The sequence below is a fragment of the Haliotis rufescens genome, unplaced genomic scaffold (genome assembly GCF_023055435.1).
Source record: "Haliotis rufescens isolate VD_foot unplaced genomic scaffold, xgHalRufe1.0.p SCAF_9, whole genome shotgun sequence".
NCBI lineage: Eukaryota > Metazoa > Mollusca > Gastropoda > Lepetellida > Haliotidae > Haliotis > Haliotis rufescens.
The window spans coordinates 40162891-40182667 of record NW_025964383.1 but is presented as its reverse complement, the minus strand read 5'-3'; the positions used below and the strand labels follow the sequence as shown (position 1 = coordinate 40182667).

Genomic DNA, 19777 nt, shown 5'->3' with positions numbered 1-19777 from the left:
GATGCATACTCTCGTAACATGTATGTGTAATTACTAGCTGGGTTACTCCATATAGGGCACAGGTCAACAGATAAAGTGGCCATGGGACAGTTGGTTTGTTGGTTGGTTGTTTAACGCCGCATTCAGCATTATTCCTGCTATAAGACGTAGACGGCAGTCTGTAAATAATCGAGTCTGGACCAGACAGACCAGTGATTAATATCATGAGTATCGAGCAACGCAATTGGTTGGTTGGTTGGTTTTGTTATAAGGTTAAAAATGCATCTCAAAAACATACGAAAATGGTAACCGTTATAGCTGCAATGGGGAGTTGCTTTACATATAGTTTGTGACAGGAGTTTTAGTTTGAAAGGAATCAATAGATAAAAGACATTTCACATTTATCACAAGTGTATTCTGGACATTTCATAATTATCATTGGATTTGTTCCTGGCTATCGTCCATTAGTTAATGAAACAAATAGAGAGTTTCAAGGTATATTTCATTTGGAGCTTCCGGATGCGAGTCACAAAATCAATAGAGACATGAGAAATCTGGCACGTAGGCTTCTGTATTTTTCCGATTACGACACACATGAGTTCATGGTCAGATCTAACTGTTAACGAATCAGAATGAGGTATTGTTACATGTGACAAAGACAGGCCAGGCCCGAACACTATAAAATGATACCTTCAACATCAGGAGAGGAGAGCGCGGTTTGCAATCGATCGAGTTGAATCCCGATCGTTCTAAGTTTTTCCAGTTAGTGACGAGTCTGGTCGGTCTGATCCTGTCCTATATTGATAGATGGGCTGAGAGTAAGTAAGACTATGTGAGTATAAAGCTGGCGTTGCGTTTCTTTATTATGTTAGTATGTATGCTGATAGAGACAACGTGGAGTACGTGTCGTCAGACCAATCACTCCTTGACGGAGCCGAGCCGCGGCGGACAAGGCGAGTGGCAATGTCATGGCGTAATTTACCACAAGCACCAGGAACGGCAATACATTTAGTAACTGTATTAGGGTCGCACTTGACGCCCGAAAGCAGTTACGACAGTTTGCTGTTTTACGCCGCACTCAGCAATATTCCAGCTATATGACGGCTGTCTGTAAATAATCGAGTCTCGACCAGACAATCCAGTGATTAACATCATGAGCATCGAACCATGCAATACGGATTGATGACCTCCATCAACCAAGTCAGCGAGCCTGACTACCCGATCCCGTTAGCCGCCTCTTACGACAAGCATAGTCGCCTTTTACGGCAAGCATGGGTTGCTGGAGACCTATTCTACCCCGGATCTTCACGGGTAGGACGGGATTAATAGGACAACCTTAATAAATTAGGATCTGTTAAATAATAGCATCATCTTGTAATGGACATCACATTATTCGATAGCCAGTTATGGACCAGATAGCGCAGTAACAGGAATAAAATGCGCACTTGATGCCAGTCTTGAAGTACAGGCTTGATGACATCCAAATTATCCACAAGTTGTGACAGCATATATTGCTTACCCGAGTTGAATATCGAGTTTCTGACGTCCGTTACATGTGTAAAATTATCAGTATTGTTTAATGTCGCATGCACAAATATCATATGCAATTAAAGTAGAAAATACCTCTGGTCCAAATTTTAAGAGGCAAGTCTTCAAAAACATGAACTTGAAATTATGAGTTAATATCATATTTTTAAAAATAATTGCATCAAAATCAGGAAAAGCACATAAGAAAAGAATTAAATTAAATTAAAAGTTTCAAACTTACCCTTCACATTCTGTTATTTTGTCCAAGATCTCAAAGGCCTATCACGCAAAGTGTGCATGAATAAATGTTATGTGACGGTACACAGTAATCTTATCACAGGTCGGAGCCCTTTACACAAGGCAGTCACACATGCGCATGTTCACAATGCACAATAAATAAAGATTATGTTATAACGAGAGAGGTAAAAGTGTAACCTCGTGATATATAAGGCCTATAATATGTTATGTAGGTGGGAACACTCTTGTCATTTCATGGATTACCTGCTGATTTGTACACTTAAACCAAACCGTGGGGATTTTGTTACGAATAGATCCCCAACACCTGGTGCTTAAAGAGGCGACTTAATGAAGTGGGTGGTCTTTGTTGATGCCGTACTCCGACGTCGCGGATCGATGCTCATAATATCAAGCCCTGGATTGTCTGGTCCAGACTCGATTGTTACAGACCGCCGTCATGTAGCAGGAATATTGCAGAGTGCGGCGTTTAACAAAACACACACATACACATACACTTACACCAGAGATCCCCCAAAATGTTTAATGTTTCACGTAGCTTGGTATGGGGGAAAATGACGCGACGACGCGTCACAAGCAGCATGACTAGGCCACCGCGTGACCAGCGTTTACCTACATATTTAGAAACAGTAATAAAAATCATAACGCACGATGATAACCCAAATGAATCTCATAAAAACATGTACCATGGTCAATTATACACTCTCTTTCTCGTAATCTATACACTTTCCAAAGTCAGGCGACTGTGCTTGTCAGGCTCGCTGACTTGGTTGATGCATGTCATCGTATCTCAATTGCATGGATCGATGGCTTAGTTACAGACCGCCGTCATATAGCTGGAATACTGCTGCGTGTGGTGTTAGTAGTTGTCTACAGCGGTCAAGTACCGCTCAGATTTCTGGTACCAAGATGGCGGCACATCCGTTTCCGGTCACGTGACCTGCGCATGCGCGCAGTGCATGATGGGTACCTGCGCGCGCCTCCAAGATGGCGTCACTTCCGTTTCCGGTGGCGCGCGCATGCAAGATGGCGTCGCATCTATGTCCGGTGGCGTGCGCATGCAAGATGGCGTCGCTTCCGTGTCCGGGGAGGAGGGGGAAAACCCGGAGAAGCGCACGTACAAGGTGAACAAGATCGACAGGGTTGTTGTTCTTGTGTTGTTCTAAAAATAGACGTGGTGGTGGTGGTGGTGAAGGGAGGGAGGGAAGGAGGAGGCGTGTGGGTTTGAGGGTCGTCAAAGCAAAGGAGGAAAAGCTGTCTTTCGGGAGAGATGGGTGGCCCTGAAAAGGGCCGTTTTGATGCTTACATGCATGTACACGCCATGGTGCAAAGGCACGGGTGGACTTTCATTTCGCGTCTGACAGGACACCTACTGGTGTGCGTTAACCGACGCACGTAGGTGTCCTTCAGCACAGTGCCGCAGTACACGCACTCGAAAGTGCCATCCCGTACCCTTGTACCAAGGGCATAGACGGGCAGGCCCCCTTGACATCTGGCACATTGCCACGCTGGAGACCATGGTGGTGGTGGTGGGGGTGGTGATGCTTCTTTCCACCCGGGTAAAGGTTGTGTTACTCTGGCGATCTCTAGATCCCAGTTTTCTTTCAGGTGGTAGTTGTTGCTGGTGTTGTTGCTGTTGCTGCTGCTCATCATGATGAATCAATTTTTACAAGTGACACTGACCCACTCGAATCCACGCTTGTTTTATAGGAGAGGCACTACCACCCTGCCTCCTGGTTGGTTCGCCAGGCAGCAGCTCCGATTGGTTCGTTGAGCAGTGACACCGCCTCCTCGGCATGACTCTTACTCCAACATCCACGAGGTTCTGCACTATCCATCACCACATCTTCCCCACGCGTCGTCGTACCACTCTTCTTTGTGTCAGCCATTCTTGATTTTATCAAATAAATTTTATGTAAAATACACTGATCCACTCGAATCCACGCTTGTTTTATAGGAGAAGAACCGGATCGAAACTCACTGCTTCCTGGTTGGTCCAAAACGCAGCGCACCGATTGGTTCGTTCCGGGGCCTGGTCCGCACCTCGGTTTTCTAAAACGACCCGACCCTTGTGTTTCTTTTCCATAGGAAATGGATTTTACCATGGGAGAGAAAGCACAACTCGGTTCGGGTGCTGTCTTCTGATTGGTCGTTGCTGTCTTCTGATTGGTCGACAATCCAGGCTTCAGATTGGTCCGATTTCGATCCTGTTTTTGGGGAAGGGTTGTCCATCCATCAGACGTTCAGCACCTCTTAGAGTACAGACATTCATCAGACACACATCGCTATCATGACGAGCAACCAAAGTACGCCCTATCGTTTGGAGAGGAAAGATACCACCCGCTCCATACGGTTAAGAACCACTAATCATACCTATCGTTTGACTTTCAACCCAGACTACTTGGACACCGTACCACCGGAACACGTCCCCATGGAACTGCCAGCTTTATTTGACAGGGTGATCGATGACTTTTATGAACAGATGTCAGGTCAGAAGGGAGATCGTATTGGTCTAGGTATCGATCATCCCGCTTTGAACACCCCCATACGGATTCCCTTTCGACGTTTTGAAGATCTCCATGGGCTAAATATTTTGCAAGCCGTGGAAAAAGTCCAACAGTCCAACAAAGACCTGAACATCGATGCCACCATGGATGTGACCTTAGTACACGTCGCAGATCCCGACAGGCTAGGATCGGGCAGTGGCCATCTCCGACTGAAAAACGTGATTGGACTCGAAGCTTTTTTAACACGCAAACAGTGCATCGTACGGATCAACAACCAAGATCAATCCTGTTTGGCATGGGCCCTGGTGGTGGCACAGCATTATGCCCACAAGCCTCACCCTCTGACCCCAGCATGGAAAGCCCAGCGAGTGGGACTGATGAGAACGGATCGCGTCGACGTTCAAGGCATACACGCACGCGCCTTGTTTTGGCGCCTTGGCCTGCCTGAAGGTCCCTGTCGGGCGCTGGACGACCTCGCACGCATGGGACGGGCCTTGACCCGTCTGAATTATCAACTGAAAGTCTACAGTCAAGAGGTGGACCAGAGACTGTTGTACAAGTGTGATGAGGCTCCACCCCACGCCACGGTGCTGCATGTCTACCATCATGATCAGCACTACGATGTCATCACTTCCATGTCTGCTTTTTATGGCTCTAACCATTACTGCGAACGCTGCGACAAACGTTGGTCCCGAAACGTTGCGACCATCCCGAAAAACATCCCTGCACCAAGGAATACCGCTGTCACCGCTGCTTCCACTCTAGCTATTGCGGACCCCAGGAAGAGCACGGGATCCCTTGCTTGACATGTCAAGGTTGGTTCCCCAATCCACCGTGTTACACTCGGCATCTCCAGTCACCGCCAGAGGGAAAACCCAGCGCCTGTCAATCGATTCACAGGTGCCCGGACTGTTTTCAGCTGGTCCGCGTTTTGGAGAACCCCATGGTTCACCACGAGTGCTTCGATGAAGAACATCCCTGCTTGGTCTGCCGAGAACCCATGACCCCAGATCATCGCTGTTACATGACGCCTCTCCGTGAAAAAACTGAGGAGGAGGAGGGGGAGGAGGGGGAAGAGGAACAACATCCCCTTCGAGACAATGTCCAATATGCCTTCTACGATTTTGAATGCATGCAAGACACGGGGGAACACATTCCAAATTTGTGCGTGGTGCAACTAGGATGTGGACGATTTCATCAGTGAAGTGAGCAAGAACTTGTGCGAACACTGTCCATGGAGAGAAGAAGGGTATGGTCCCAGCCGTGAGATCGTGTTTCGAGGCCCCACCACGCGACATGATGTGTGTGTGTGGTTGACCACGTTGTCTGAAATACCCAAGAAGAAGCCCAACCCAGAGGAAGAGGAGGGCAGCACACGCAAGGGGACAACACAAAAACAACAACAACAAAAAAGAAAACAGGATGGCGCCCCCTCAAGAAAGTACGCTTCCAAACGTCAACGACATGCATCACCCCAGCAGGAGGCGGAGGAGGTGGAAGAGGTGGAAGAGGGGGAGGGGGAAGAGGCCATGGAAGTGGAGAAAGCAAAGAAGCCAAAGAACAAGAACACCCCCTGCCATACAGTCCCGAAGGAGGATCGCATTTATGTGATGGCCCATAATGCACGATCCTATGATTTACACTTAGTCCTGAAGGGTCTGTTCCCCCTCCTGGTGACACTCCCCACCAAGATTCGACATGGCCAACAAATTTTGCAGATGACCCTGGGACGGTTGTGTTTCAAAGACAGCTTAAATTTCATCCCTTACCCCCTGAAAGCCTTTCCCAAGAGCTTTGGGCTGAAATAAATGAAGAAAGGGTACTTTCCACACTTTTTCAATACGGGAGTCAACCAGACCTACAGAGGTCCCTATCCACCAGCCGTCACGTACGATCCCGATGGCATGTCTGCCGCGGAACGTACAGTCTTCCTCCAGTGGCATACTCAAAAAGTGCAAGAAGGAGCCTTGTTCGACTTACAAGGAGAACTTTTAGCCTACTGCCAGAGCGATGTGGACATTTTGAGACGGGGATGCGCCGACTTCCGACAGAACGCCATCCACTCGGTGGGCAAGGATCCCTTTGTGGAAGTGATGACAGCTGCAGCGTTCACCATGAAATCCTTTCGAAAACACGACCTGAAACCCAATACCATCGCCATTCTTCCACCTCAAGGCTACCAACCCAAGAGAAACTATTCCCAGGCTTGTATGCACTGGCTCCACTATCTGATGGAAACGGATCCCGATCTGCACCTCCAGCAAGCCAGGAATGGCGGTGAAAAAGAGTTCACGTGTGGAGGGGGTCAACATCGGTACACCGTGGATGGCTACGATCCAGCGACAGGCACCCTCTACGAATTCCTGGGCTGTTTCTGGCATGGGTGCCAGGTCTGTCACAAGACCCAACGTGGAGAATCGCATCCCGTCCTGGGCTCGTCGTTGGGAGCCTGTTACACCGACACCCACTACCGCTCTTGAGTCAACACCCTGAGGTGAAACGAATCGTCACCCTGTGGGAGCACGAGTTTACGAAAATGCAACGGGAGGACTCCGCTCTGCGTGCTTTCTTGCAGGGACCCCACTGTAGTGACGTCCCTGGGCCGCTCAACCCTCGCGACGCCTTCTATGGAGGACGCACCAATGCCACGCGATTATGCTTCGAAGCCCAAGAAGGTGAAACCATCAAGTACATCGATATTTGTTCCCTTTGTCCCTACATTTGTAAGACCGGAGCGTTTCCCACTCCGACCCTTCTCCATCAACCCCCTGTGGACACGTTGTTTGAACTGAAAGGCCTGATCCAATGCCGTGTCCTACCCCCGAAACGACTCTACCATCCGCTACTGCCTTACAGATCGGGTGGCAAACTGCTCTGTCCTTTGTGCAGTACGTGTGCCGATACCCGGTCAGACTCCCCCTGCGAACACACGGACGGAGAGAGGTCATGGGTGGGGATGTACGCCACCGTAGAACTCCAGAAAGCCGTGAAGAAGTATGACTACCGGGTGCTTCAGATCTACGACGTTTGGCATTTTGACACCTTTGCACAGCATGGCCCCGACACCCAGCAAGTGGGATTCTTTGACACTTACATCGATCGACATTTCAAGGAGAAGCTCGAAGCCAGCGGATACCCCGAAGCATGTACGGATCACAACGCTTACATCCAGGAGATCTACGACAAAGAAGGCATTGGGTTGGACAAGGATCGCATCGAAAAAAATCCAGGACGCCGCACGATTGCCAAGATGCAACTGAATTCGCTCTGGGGCAAGTTTGGACAACGGGTAGACTACAGTCAGAACGTGTATATGAACGATCCTGTACAGTACTTTGCCTTGTGGAGGGATGAACGCAATACCATCGAGGATGTGACCGTTGTCAACGAACACATGATGGAAGTGACATATACCCATCAGAAAGAATACCAAACCCCTCATTCTCATTTCAACGTCCCCATCGCCGCTTGGGTCACCGCCCAAGCACGTCTCAAGCTGTACGAGACCCTTGCCCTGTTGGGCCGCAGGGTCTTGTATTTTGACACGGACAGCGTCATTTACATTCATCGACCCCACGACGCGAATCCAAAGCTCGGCCATTCGTTGGGTGAGTTTACGGATGAACTGGACGGAAACACCATCAAGACGTTTGTGTCGGGAGGTCCCAAAAACTATGGCTACGAGTTAATGAACCCCAGACCCGATGGAACGCGCACGACCTGCAAAGTGCGAGGGTTCACTTTGAATTACCGAAACCAACGCCATCTCAACTTTGACACCATGAAAGGACTGATACTGGGACAACGACCTGGGAAAGAGGAGGAGAAAATCAGTTTGGATTACCCTCATCAGATCATTCGAAAAGGACCTCGGCACGAAAACGCACTCGTGACCCGACCCACCCGAAAAGACTATCGTACCGTGTACGACAAGCGACGTCTTGTCTACGACGAAATCACAGGGCTACCTGTAGACACGCTTCCCTTTGGGTACAGAGACGACTTTCTATAAAATTTTTCATGACAGCGGATCAAAACTGAATCGACATGGACCCCTACAGAAAAAAACGGATCGAAATCTGACCAATCCGAAGCCTGGGTTGTCGACCAATCAGAGGCCGTGTTCGAGCCAGGGTGGCCTCTGATTGGTCGAACCGAGGTTGTGCTTTCTCTCTCTCACGCTACAACCCTAACCCTATGGAAAAGAAACACAAGGGTCGGTCCAGTTTGGAAAACCAAGGTGAAAGTCAGACACGGGAACGGACCTATCAGAAAGCAGGACCTCGAGGGCTTTTAATACGACCGATGCTCTCCGGTCATCACTTTTCACTGAACGGACCAAGCAACAACATCGTCCCTCTGATTGATGTTCCTTATGTTGTGTTGGTTGTTGGCGTTTTATCTGGAAGAAACACGTGTTTGGAGAGAGTACAATCAAGTGTTGACACACCTCCGTGAAGACTTGGAAAGAAACAACAACAACAACAACGAACAGAACATCCGGACAACATCATGTCGAAACGGTTGAATGACAAGACACGAAGCGACATGAGTGGCCAAGGAAGCAGTGGAGATGGGAACGGTGACATGACTGCTGAACTGTGGGGTGAAGTGTACGACTTGCTGTGTTTAAAGGTGAAGACCGACGACGCGTACGCCAAGTTACGTGCGAAGGGCGACAACCTGATGTGCGAACAGATACGTTCAAAGATGAGGAAGCTGACTGAACCGGAGAAAGACACATCGAAGAAGACGATGAAGAAGATCCAGAAGAAAAAGACGAGCAAACCCACAGCCGTGGTGACCCCCACAGCAGCGGCAACACCCACCACCATCACCAACACCACCACAGCGCCAGTCCCCACCACCACCACAGCAGCCACAGCAACCATTGCTGCAACGACAACAGACATCGAAACGATGGGGACATCCTTTTTGAAACCTGCCACACCTGCAACGCCTGCAAAAAGACGATCACGGAAGAAATTATCTCTGAAGATCTCTCCTCAAGAACAACTGTAAGTACCCTGCTCTTCTTTGTCTCAGTCATTCTTGATGTGATTCATATTCATGACCTATTCCTATCATAAATGGACTCTGTCCTATGATTGACAGGACCCCTGATGTCAGTTCAGCCCAGTCCGTGCTAGAACAGTGGTGGGAACAAACCCCTCGGGAGCCCACCTATTCACCGAATGCCCCTGTGACGATGGCGACGGGTGACCTCGATGATCATGAAGCACTGGCCACTCTCCCTTCCATGGATCTGGACACGCTCCCCCTGCTTGAGGCTTCTTGGTCACCAGCATCCCCGGAAGAGGTTCATGTCTACTCCTCAGGTACGCCCATGGTTTGCGACGATGATGATGATGACAACGTTGACCTGGATCCTTATGGAGAAGCTCAACTCACTCCCTTACAACGCGAATGTCGTGTTTGCTGACACAACAACATGTTAAGATACATCAGTTGCAACAGCGGGCAAGTGATGTGTCATGCCTGTGGTCTGGAGCTCATAGACTGTACTTGTAGTATGTTGACCTATGACAGCATAGTGACACATGATGACATGCCTATCGCATCTGAGGAGCACATCTTATGGTGATCATCCTCCTCATTTGAAGAACTTTGTCAACACGTCAGCTGCAACCGTGATCAAGTGATGTGTCATGTCTGTTTCAGGGAGGCCATAGACTGTACGTGTTGAACGGATGGACCTCTCACAGGTTTGAAGATGGAAGTCGCGTTATTGTTGTTGTTGTTGTGGTTGTTGTAGGGACATGCAAAGCACTCCCTCCTCCATTGACTTTTCGTATTTCCATTGTATCGGGTTGTGATTGGTTTTTTCATGATTAAACAGTGATTGATTTAACTGACTCTTTGTGTCTTGATTGATCTTAACTCCGATAGAGTGCCGAACCGAGGGTAGAGGTTGAGTTGAGATGTCGTTGACGTCGTTTGTCCGTCTGTCTGTATGTCTGTCTGTCTGTCTGTGCCTCTGTCATGTCAGTGCACACCAAAGTGAAGAAGAGAAAGATAAAAGAGAAAGGCCATGCTTGAAAGATCAGCTGCCTGGTGCCAGTCATTCCAGGACGCATCCATCCCCACACACCCACCGTGTGCCATGTCATGTCATGGATCATGTCATGGATCATGCCGTGTGTCCGTCAACCCAAACACAGGATGACGTCACGTAATGAGGTGGAGGAGGCGTAAGCTAAGGTCATGACCTTCCGTTGAAGGGAGTACGGTGGAGAGTTTCATAAAAGCAGGCGAACCCTCAGACCTTCTTTCAGTGAAGTCACCGTCATCATGGAGCAAAGACGTTCTATGAATGCCATGTCATCCTCCCGAGATGTCGTCACCGATTCCGAGTGGGTGTCTGAAAAGGCGAGAGAACAAGAAGCGAGAAAACGTCCACTGTTGATGGACGACACACTCTTGATGGACGACACGTGGCGACTCGGTGACATTCTGGAGAGACCTTTTCCTTCTTACACTTTGTGTCATCCTTCTCATCCCCACTATGATTCATTTCAAGAACGTCTGAGGTCTTTTCAAACGTGGCCTCAACAGATGACCCAGACCCCTTATGACATGGCCATGGCTGGCTATTTCTATCCAGGACGAGGTGACTGTGTGACCTGTTATTGCTGCGGTGTGGCACTCCGCCAATGGGAAGCCACAGACCAACCCTGGAAAGAACATCTGAAGCACGTCAAAGTCCCCTGCGAATACTTGTGCCTGTTTTGTCCTGATGGAGAAGTGAACGAAAAATACAGACGTTTGGTGTCCCAAGAAGCACGGAAACGAAGAGTCGAGTGTCTTGTTCACCCCAAGTGACAAAGTTTGTTTTTTTGGGGTTTTTTTCAAAGTGGTCAGACGTTCCTACCCTCGTGGTCACCCCTTCGTGTTCACAAAATCACAGGGATGTCCCCCCTCATCCTGTGACTTTTGTTTTGTGGTGTTGGTTCATGTGATCAGGGGGATTAAAATTGTTTTAAAAAACTCATAGTCGTGTTATGTTGTCTGTAGGATGAAGAAAAAAACAAAACAGGATCGAAATGCACACCCCGATAAAAACTGGATCGAAATCGGACCAATCCGAAGCCTGGGTTGTCGACCAATCAGAGACCGCGCTCGGACCAAGCGGGGCTCTGATTGCCCGAACCGGGGTTGTGCTTTCTCTCCCATGGTAAAATCCATTTCCTATGGAAAAGAAACACAGGGGTCGGTCCGTTTTAGAAAACCGAGGTGCAGGCCAGGCGCCGGAACGAACCAATCGGGGGCGCTGCCTGGGGAACCAATCAGGAAGCAGGGTGTCAGTGGCTCTCCTATAAAAACAAAACAAGAGCGAAGCCACTCACTCACACACTGCATTCTATGAAACCCATCATGCCAGCTCGATACAGTTGTATGAAGTGCCAGACCGACAATCACAGTTACCTGTACTGCCCTGAAGTGATATGCCTCGAGTGTGACACTCAAGGTCACCGTCACTATGTCTGTCCAAAGATGAACAGTCAAGAGAAGCAGAACATGGGCCCCTGTTACAACTGTCAAGTCATGGGTCATTTCGCTGCAGAGTGCCCAGAACCCAGTCGAAAGAAGACACCCCAGCGCCCCTGTCACAACTGTCAAGTCGTGGGTCATTTCGCTGCAGATTGCCCAGAACCCAGTCGAAAGAAAACGTCAGCAACACCATCCACGTCGACACCCGTGGCATCCGTGACACAAGTGCTTCATCTCATCGAGGACATGCATGCCGATGTCCTCGACCTAAAAGAATGCCTCACACAACTCGTCTAGAGAAAAGAAAACGGAACAGAAGCCCCTCAAGAAAACACGCTTCAAAGCGCCGACGACACCTTCCGTCCGAGGATGAGATGGAAGTAGAGGATGAAGAAGAGAGATCATCTGAACAAAGTGACTAACGCATGGGCCATGCTGCTCCACTGTTTTTTACCAGTTTCCCATCGTTTGCAGTTTTTCAAGTTTCCAGTGTTCCAGTGTTCCAGTGTACCTGCCGTTTCCTGTCGTTTCCAGTTTCCAGTTTGTTTTCCAACGGCCCTTTTCAGGGCCACCCATCTCTCCCGAAAGACAGCTTTTCCTCCTTTGCTTTGACGACCCTCAAACCCCCACGCCTCCTCCTTCCCTCCCTCCCTCCCTCCCTCCCTTCACCACCACCACCACCACGTCTATTTTTAGAACAACACAAGAACAACAACCCTGTCGATCTTGTTCACCTTGTACGTGCGCTTCTCCGGGTTTTCCCCCTCCTCCCCGGACACGGAAGCGACGCCATCTTGCATGCGCACGCCACCGGACACGGATGCGACGCCATCTTGCATGCGCGCTCCACCGGAAACGGAAGTGACGCCATCTTGGAGGCGCGCGCAGGTACCCATCATGCACTGCGCGCATGCGCAGGTCACGTGACCGGAAACGGATGTGCCGCCATCTTGGTACCAGAAATCTGAGCGGTACTGGACCGCTGTAGACAACTACTGGTGTTAAACAACAAAGAAAGAAACACACTTCCCAAAGTCCAATCTGAAAGTTTTACAGCCTTATGAAACTTTTTGAAAAGGTTCCCGACTGTGATTCACGACAATTGACTCGAACCTTACGATCTTGTTCTGGAGGTAAAACGTACTTGTCTTTGGCATCAAAATGTTTTTTAGTAGTGATTCATGAACATGGACTGATGCATAAATCCCTGTCGACAAACCCCAAATGGATTTTAATCTTTCCCAAACACAACTTGCAATATCAAGAGGCGTCGTGCGGCAACTAGACTCCAATCTAAAAGTCAACATGCCAATACGAAGGTACATCTTCCTGCCTGAGGGCTAGGGAGATTATCAGGAAATTTAAAACAAACAAATACATTCGTTTCACGGCAAGTAAGTCAAGGTCAGTAGTGGAGCATTCGTTCGTGGGTCACTTTGACCCAACTGTTGTTGTGTCAATAGATAATGCTTACTGTCATGGGGCCGAAATTGAAACAGCAGGTGCAGTCATATTACATTCAAAGTGGCAAACGCGTAGAGCTTGCGTCCTCAGGAATGCAGATAACGGCCAGTCATGTACCTACATGTAATTCAAACTTGCGTAACATGGTGTAAGTACACTCATAGTTGTTCTTGAGGTCCGTCAATACTACAACATGCTTTCCGATAAGATTGAATTACGTGCAATACCTGGTTTGCTGCTTTTACAACCCTGGCGAATAAGGACACATTTATATCCCGTCTATAATAATCAAATACAGCGTTGTATCCACTGAATACATTACATGAAATATACATTTATACCCCCGAACTAAAAAAGTATTTAATTATATGTGTCACTGCAAGAAATATGAGAATATGATTGTACGGGATGAACCTATGCCAACATATTAAAATTGCATTATATACAACATGAAAGGGGGCTGTCGAAATACATGGAGATGAAGTTTATGTCTTCCAAATACGTCTTCATTAAACATGTGTACTGACTGTCTCCTATATTTAACGACCTGTGAAGATCCGGGGTAGAATAGGTCTTCAGCAACCCATGCTTGCCGTAAATTGCGACTATGCTTTTCGGGAGAGGCGACTAATGGGATCGGTGGTCAGGCTCGGTTGATGGACGTCATCGATCCCAATTGTGTGGATCGATGCTCATGATATCAATCACTGGATTGTCTGGTCCAGACTCAATTATTTACAGACCGCCGTCATATAGCTGGACAATATGGTCATATTAAACCAACCTATATTAAACCCCACACACAAGCAGTAACACGATAACCCTTGTCACACAATGACATAGATCGTTTTGATAACATGCCTTCGCAGTTGTATTCACTGGGTTTAGTTCCTGGCGTTATCTGTGCAAGCTTTGCTCATTTCCAGTGCTGATATCACGTTCAATGTCGGTTTGTTCAAGCAGGTTCAACGAATCGATAGGGAAAACAACCTAAAGACTAGGTGTGCACACAGACGGTGTTGCGAAACACAAAGGTTACCAACTGGCTTTGTTTCCCCGAGGAGAGGAGAAACGTGATAGCCCTCAGCGCGTACTTATTGTTTGGACGTGTAACACCTAGAGCGAAACATGCCTCTACTTTAACACGTATTTCTTTTGATATCATAATGCTATGTGTTTAAGTGTACAATACTTTACTCGAGTAAATTGACATAAGTGAGTGAGTGAGAGGAGTTTAACGCCGCTTTTAGCAATATTCCAGCATAACTTGACGGGAGACACCAGCAATTTACTTCAAACACTGTACCATTGGGGATCAAACCAGAAACAGTGACGAGCGAATGCTTTAACCACTAGGCTACCCTACCGCAACCCTAAATGTCACAAGGCAGACTCCATGTGTCACAGTATATTTCACTGAATGTTCACGTTATATAACAAGAAGGATCATTACATGCATTCACTCACATGCAATAATTCTACTGTCTGAGGGCGAAGAATTCATAAAGGCGAATACACATGATATTCCTTAAATCGTGTACATTTACCAATATGGTATCAGGGATGTCTGGGGAGGAATTGGTGGATCTTATTTCGGTTTCATTGTGTTGTTTGTTTTGCGCCGCTTGTTTGACAAATCTCAAGATCATGCAAGTAAACAAAACAATTTACAGTTTTTGCTGTAGCAGTATGACCCTAGAAGCAACATTGCAATACAAGGGTGGGTGCGTGTGTAGACGAGATACAGTCTACACTTAGTCGTTCCAGTACATTGCATCTCTGGGGTGTATGTAGCCGAGGTACAGTCAACACTTAGTCGTTACAGTACATTGCATCTCTGGGATGTGTGTAGCCGAGGTACAGTCAACACTTAGTCGTTACAGTACATTGCATCTCTGTGGTGTGTGTAGCCGAGGTACAGTCAACACTTAGTCCTTACAGTTCATTGCGGTGAAGTGCAGTCAACACTTACTTAGTCGTCCCATGCAACAGTACATTGCATCTTCGGGGGGGGTGGGGATGGGGGGTGTAGGTGGGGTGCAGTCAACACGTAATCGTTACATGCAACAACAAATTGCATCTTCGGGGGAGGGGGGATGGGGGTGTGTGTAGCCGAGGTACAGTCAACACTTAGTCCTTACAGTACATTGCATCTCTGAGGTGTGTGTAGCCAATATTCAGTCAACACTTAGTCGTTACAGTACATTCCATCTCTGGGGTGTGTGTAGCCGAGGTACAGTCAACACTTAGTCGTTACAGTACATTGCATCTCTGTGGTGTGTGTAGCCGAGGTACAGTCAACACTTAGTCCTTACAGTTCATTGCATCTCTGGGGTGTGTGTAGCCGAGGTACAGTCAACACTTAGTCGTTACAGTACACTGCATCTCTGAGGTGTGTGTAGCCAATATTCAGTCAACACTTAGTCGTTACAGTACATTGCATCTCTGGGGTGTGTGTAGCCGAGGTACAGTCAACACTTAGTCGTTACAGTACATTGCATCTCTGGGGGGTGTGTAGCCAATATACAGTCAACACTTAGTCGTTACAGTACATTGCATCTCTGGGGTGTGTGTAGCCGAGGTACAGTCAACACTGAGTCGTTACAGTACATTGCATCTCTGGCGTGTGTGTAGCCAATATACAGTCAACACTTAGTCGTTACAGTACATTGCATCTCTGGGGGGGGGGGGGGGGGGTGTAGCCGAGGTACAGTCAACACTTAGTCGTTACAGTACATTGCATCTCTGGGGTGTGTGTAGCCGAGGTACAGTCAACACTTAGTCGTTACAGTTCATTGCATCTCTGGGGTGGGTGGGGGGTGTAGCCGAGGTACAGTCAACACTTAGTCGTTACAGTACATTGCATCTCTGGGGGGGTGTAGCCGAGGTACAGTCAACACTTAGTCCTTAAAGTACATTGCATCTCTGAGGTGTGTGTAGCCGAGGTACAGTCAACACTTAGTCCTTACAGTACATTGCATCTCTGAGGTGTGTGTACCCAATATTCAGTCAACACTTAGTCGTTACAGTACATTGCATCTCGGGTGGGGGGGGGGGGGTGTAGCCGAGGTACAGTCAATACTCAGTCGTTACAGTACATTGCATCTCTGGGGTGTGTGCAGTCGAGGTGCAGTCAACACTTAGTCGTTCCATGCAACAGTACATTGCATCTCTGCGGGGGGTGGGGGTGGGGGTGGGGGTGGGGGGTGTAGGTGAAGTGCAGTCAACACTTACTTAGTCGTCCGATGCAACAGTACATTGCATCTTTGGGGGGTGTGGGGATGGGGGGTGTAGGTGGGGTGCAGTCAACACTTAGTCGTTACAGTACATTGCATCTCTGGGGGGGGGTGTAGCCGAGGTACAGTCAACACTTAGTCGTTACAGTTCATTGCATCTCTGGGGGGGGGGGGGGGGGGGGGGTGTAGCCGAGGTACAGTCAACACTTAGTCCTTACAGTACATTGCATCTCTGGGGTGTGTGCAGTCGAGGTGCAGTCAACACTTAGTCGTTCCATGCAACAGTACATTGCATCTTCGGGGGGGTGGGGGTGGGGGGTGTAGGTGGGGTGCAGTCAACACTTAATCGCTACATGCAACAACAAATTGCATCTTCGGGGGAGGGGGGGGGGGGGTGCAGCCGAGGTGCAGTCAACACTTAGTCGTTCCATGCAACAGTACATTGCATCTTCGGGGTGTGGGGTGTGAGGGGGGGGGGGGGGGGTGCAGCCGAGGTACCGCAACAGTACATTGCATCTCTGGGGTATCACTCGGTAACACACACACTAACCACCCCCCACCCCCCACCCCCACCCCCACAATTACGTGCATGCCATCAATTAAGCAGACAATTGCGTAGTCTAATTAACGTCATCATGACTAAATCGGTTTCTCGTTGCATTCTGTTTACCAGTGACCAGTGTGAAAACATTATCACAGCGGTTGACTGTTTAACAGACGTGATCTGAAATAGGAGGATTCCGGTGCAAACTAGATCCAATGTATCCCTTCCTACGCGTAATAATAGGGGGGGGAAAGAGGATCGGGTGATCATAGTGTTACCATTTGTCTGCCTCGCCAAGGATCTATTAATTACAAACCGCTCAAAATGTCTCACCAACTAATCTGAATTAGATATAAAAAGTGACTTTAATGCGACGTATATTTATTTAGACACACACGTAGGTCACGTTGCGGATCGTAATTTACTTTCATATAAACCCTGATAAGAGCTGTACTAACATTTCTTTTAGTTAATGCTGCATGTTTAAGCATGAAACGTGTCGACCAATACCAACCGAACGTCGATCGGTACAGCGTGCCAGAAATGTCACTTCTTAGGATATGTCACATAATTAATGACTTCAGCTATAATAATATTTCTCACAGTTGACTGACAGGTAGTGATTTCGACATTTTATTTGACCTTGTAGGAGGCATGTTCTCAGAAACATGAAAATGAAATGGGTTTTTCTCTTTTTTTTCAAAATATGATTGTATCAAAATAATTAATAGAACTCGGAGTAATGAACAGCGGGTGAGGTAACAGAGAAGACAGTTTCTAACTTACCTTCACATTCTGAAAATCTGTATAATGTATGAAAGGTCCACTACGCTTCGTGTACATAGAATATATGTTATGTATATCCAGCCAGTTATCGCGTCACAGCGCACAGTATGATATTACAAAACGGAGTCCTTGAGATAAGGCAGTCAAGTATGAACGTGTTCACAATTCACAGTGGGTAAAGTTTATCGAGCGAGAGGTGAAAATGTTATGTCATGATATTTAAGCTCTACCTTTAATGCTTCAACAAATCAAGCAGTATAATTATACGGAACCCTGTGATATCCAAACCTTATACCGTGTGTTAGCTGTAGTTTTAACACATGAAATAGCTGTATTACTAGTATAAAGTGGGAACACGCATTACAGCGCCGAGTTTTAAACTTACATCATACGCCCGTCTCCACCCGGGAGAGGACTCAAGCACGCTATGAATTGTTGTAAAACGAAACTGTGTTTGCAGGTCGCCGTGATACAGCTGGAATATTGTTGACAGAGGGCATGAAACGAGAAACAAACAACCATATACTTTGGTGACTCAAAAAATAGTTACATTAAACAACGGTTATAACGAACACGCTTGTAACGAACTGACGGATATAACGAACTAACTTTTATAGTCCCGACTATTTGCTGTAGTAATGCTGTATATATGCTTATAACGAACTACGGTTATAACGAACTAAACATAGTAGTCCCTTTGAGTTCGTTTTAACCGTAGTTTACTGTATATATTAATGTGTGTGTGTGTGGGGGGGGGGGGGGGTCCGTGAGAAATATTATGTGTTGAAATACTTTGCTGTTAGGTACAGCTTGAAACGTATGTGTTCTTGACAATACGAGAGTAAATCAGGGACCGTAAATCTTCTCGGCGGGAGTCTTCAGACAACTTAAAATCTAAAATAAACATACGCCGTGGTTCACTACTGATCAGTATGTCAGTACTCGTTCCTGGGTCACATTGACCCAACTATTATCACTGTCGACAAATTGGTAGAAATGCATACTGCTAATCTCAATTTGACAGAACATCAACGAAGCAACTTTACAGTAAATTCCCAATATGTTTCTCGGTTTGTCAGCTCCATACCCTTTGTCCTGGGTCTCACCAAAGGCCTGAGACCTTCCTCTCACAGTACATTAATTTGAAGACACTGCATACAGTTATACGAGAGAAATTGTTGTAATGTCACCGAGAAGATCTGTGTTGTCACTCACACAACCTGTTCAAGGGGACCGAAACTGACACATAGGCTTAAGGGGCCCCAATGAAATGTCCTTTCTGCAGAGGGGGCACGGGTGGCCCAGTCGTCTGAGGCGCCGCGATTCGCTGTGCAGAGTTGCGTTCATTGGGCACGCCAGAAACCTATGATTGTGGGTTCGAATCCCGGCTCGGCCCGATTATGTTTTTAGGTTTGTCAGCACCATACCTGTGCTTGTGGGTTTCACCGAAGTGATAAACGTCTGAGACCTGCATCACTTCGGGCTTTCCTCCCACATTAAACTGACACGCCGCGATATAACTGGAATATTGTTAAAAGCGGCGTTACGCCCAACTCACTCACTCCTTTCTGCTGAAGTCAGCAGCACAGCCTCTCGAGCGGGGGAGGCAGGTCCCGGACGCATAACAATCATCGCAATCCAACACACAAACATATCATAAGAATTGAACGGGAAATTGCTGATACAAAGGGAGACAACTGCAGATGGTTTCAAAATTGACCAACAGGCAAAGAACGTCTTGCTCGGCCTGAACCTGGAAGCTTAACGACAGCCTCGGTAGTACTCGGACAATATACTTGAAACAGATTAGAATGGAATGGAGACATTTAAGCATACACATCAGTCTTAACATTACCATGTCTTATCATACGTGACTAGTTATATTTCGCTTAGTTTAACGTAGCTGGTACATCGATCGAACGTTAACAACCAATTTGAACGATTTCTATAAAATTTGATCAAATGTA

At 47.5% G+C, this 19777-nt stretch overlaps 1 protein-coding gene across 11 annotated transcripts in view; it reads right to left on the bottom strand.

Annotated features, from left to right (window-relative positions):
• LOC124125465 (multiple epidermal growth factor-like domains protein 6) overlaps positions 1-17961 on the bottom strand; it is a 79784-nt gene extending 61823 nt beyond the window's left edge. For 4 of the 11 annotated variants that reach the window (XM_048390597.1, XM_048390603.1, XM_048390604.1 and 1 more), the window contains exon 1: positions 17811-17956. Coding sequence is in view for 1 of the 11 variants with exons in the window: in XM_048390608.1 (XP_048246565.1) it covers positions 17811-17867 (57 nt within the window). In the remaining 10 variants the exon portion in view is untranslated. Of the gene's footprint in view, positions 1-17810 lie in introns of all 11 variants that reach the window. The other 7 variants (XM_048390606.1, XM_048390599.1, XM_048390598.1 and 4 more) reach the window with 6 other exon arrangements.
• Positions 17962-19777: the final 1816 nt, after the last annotated feature.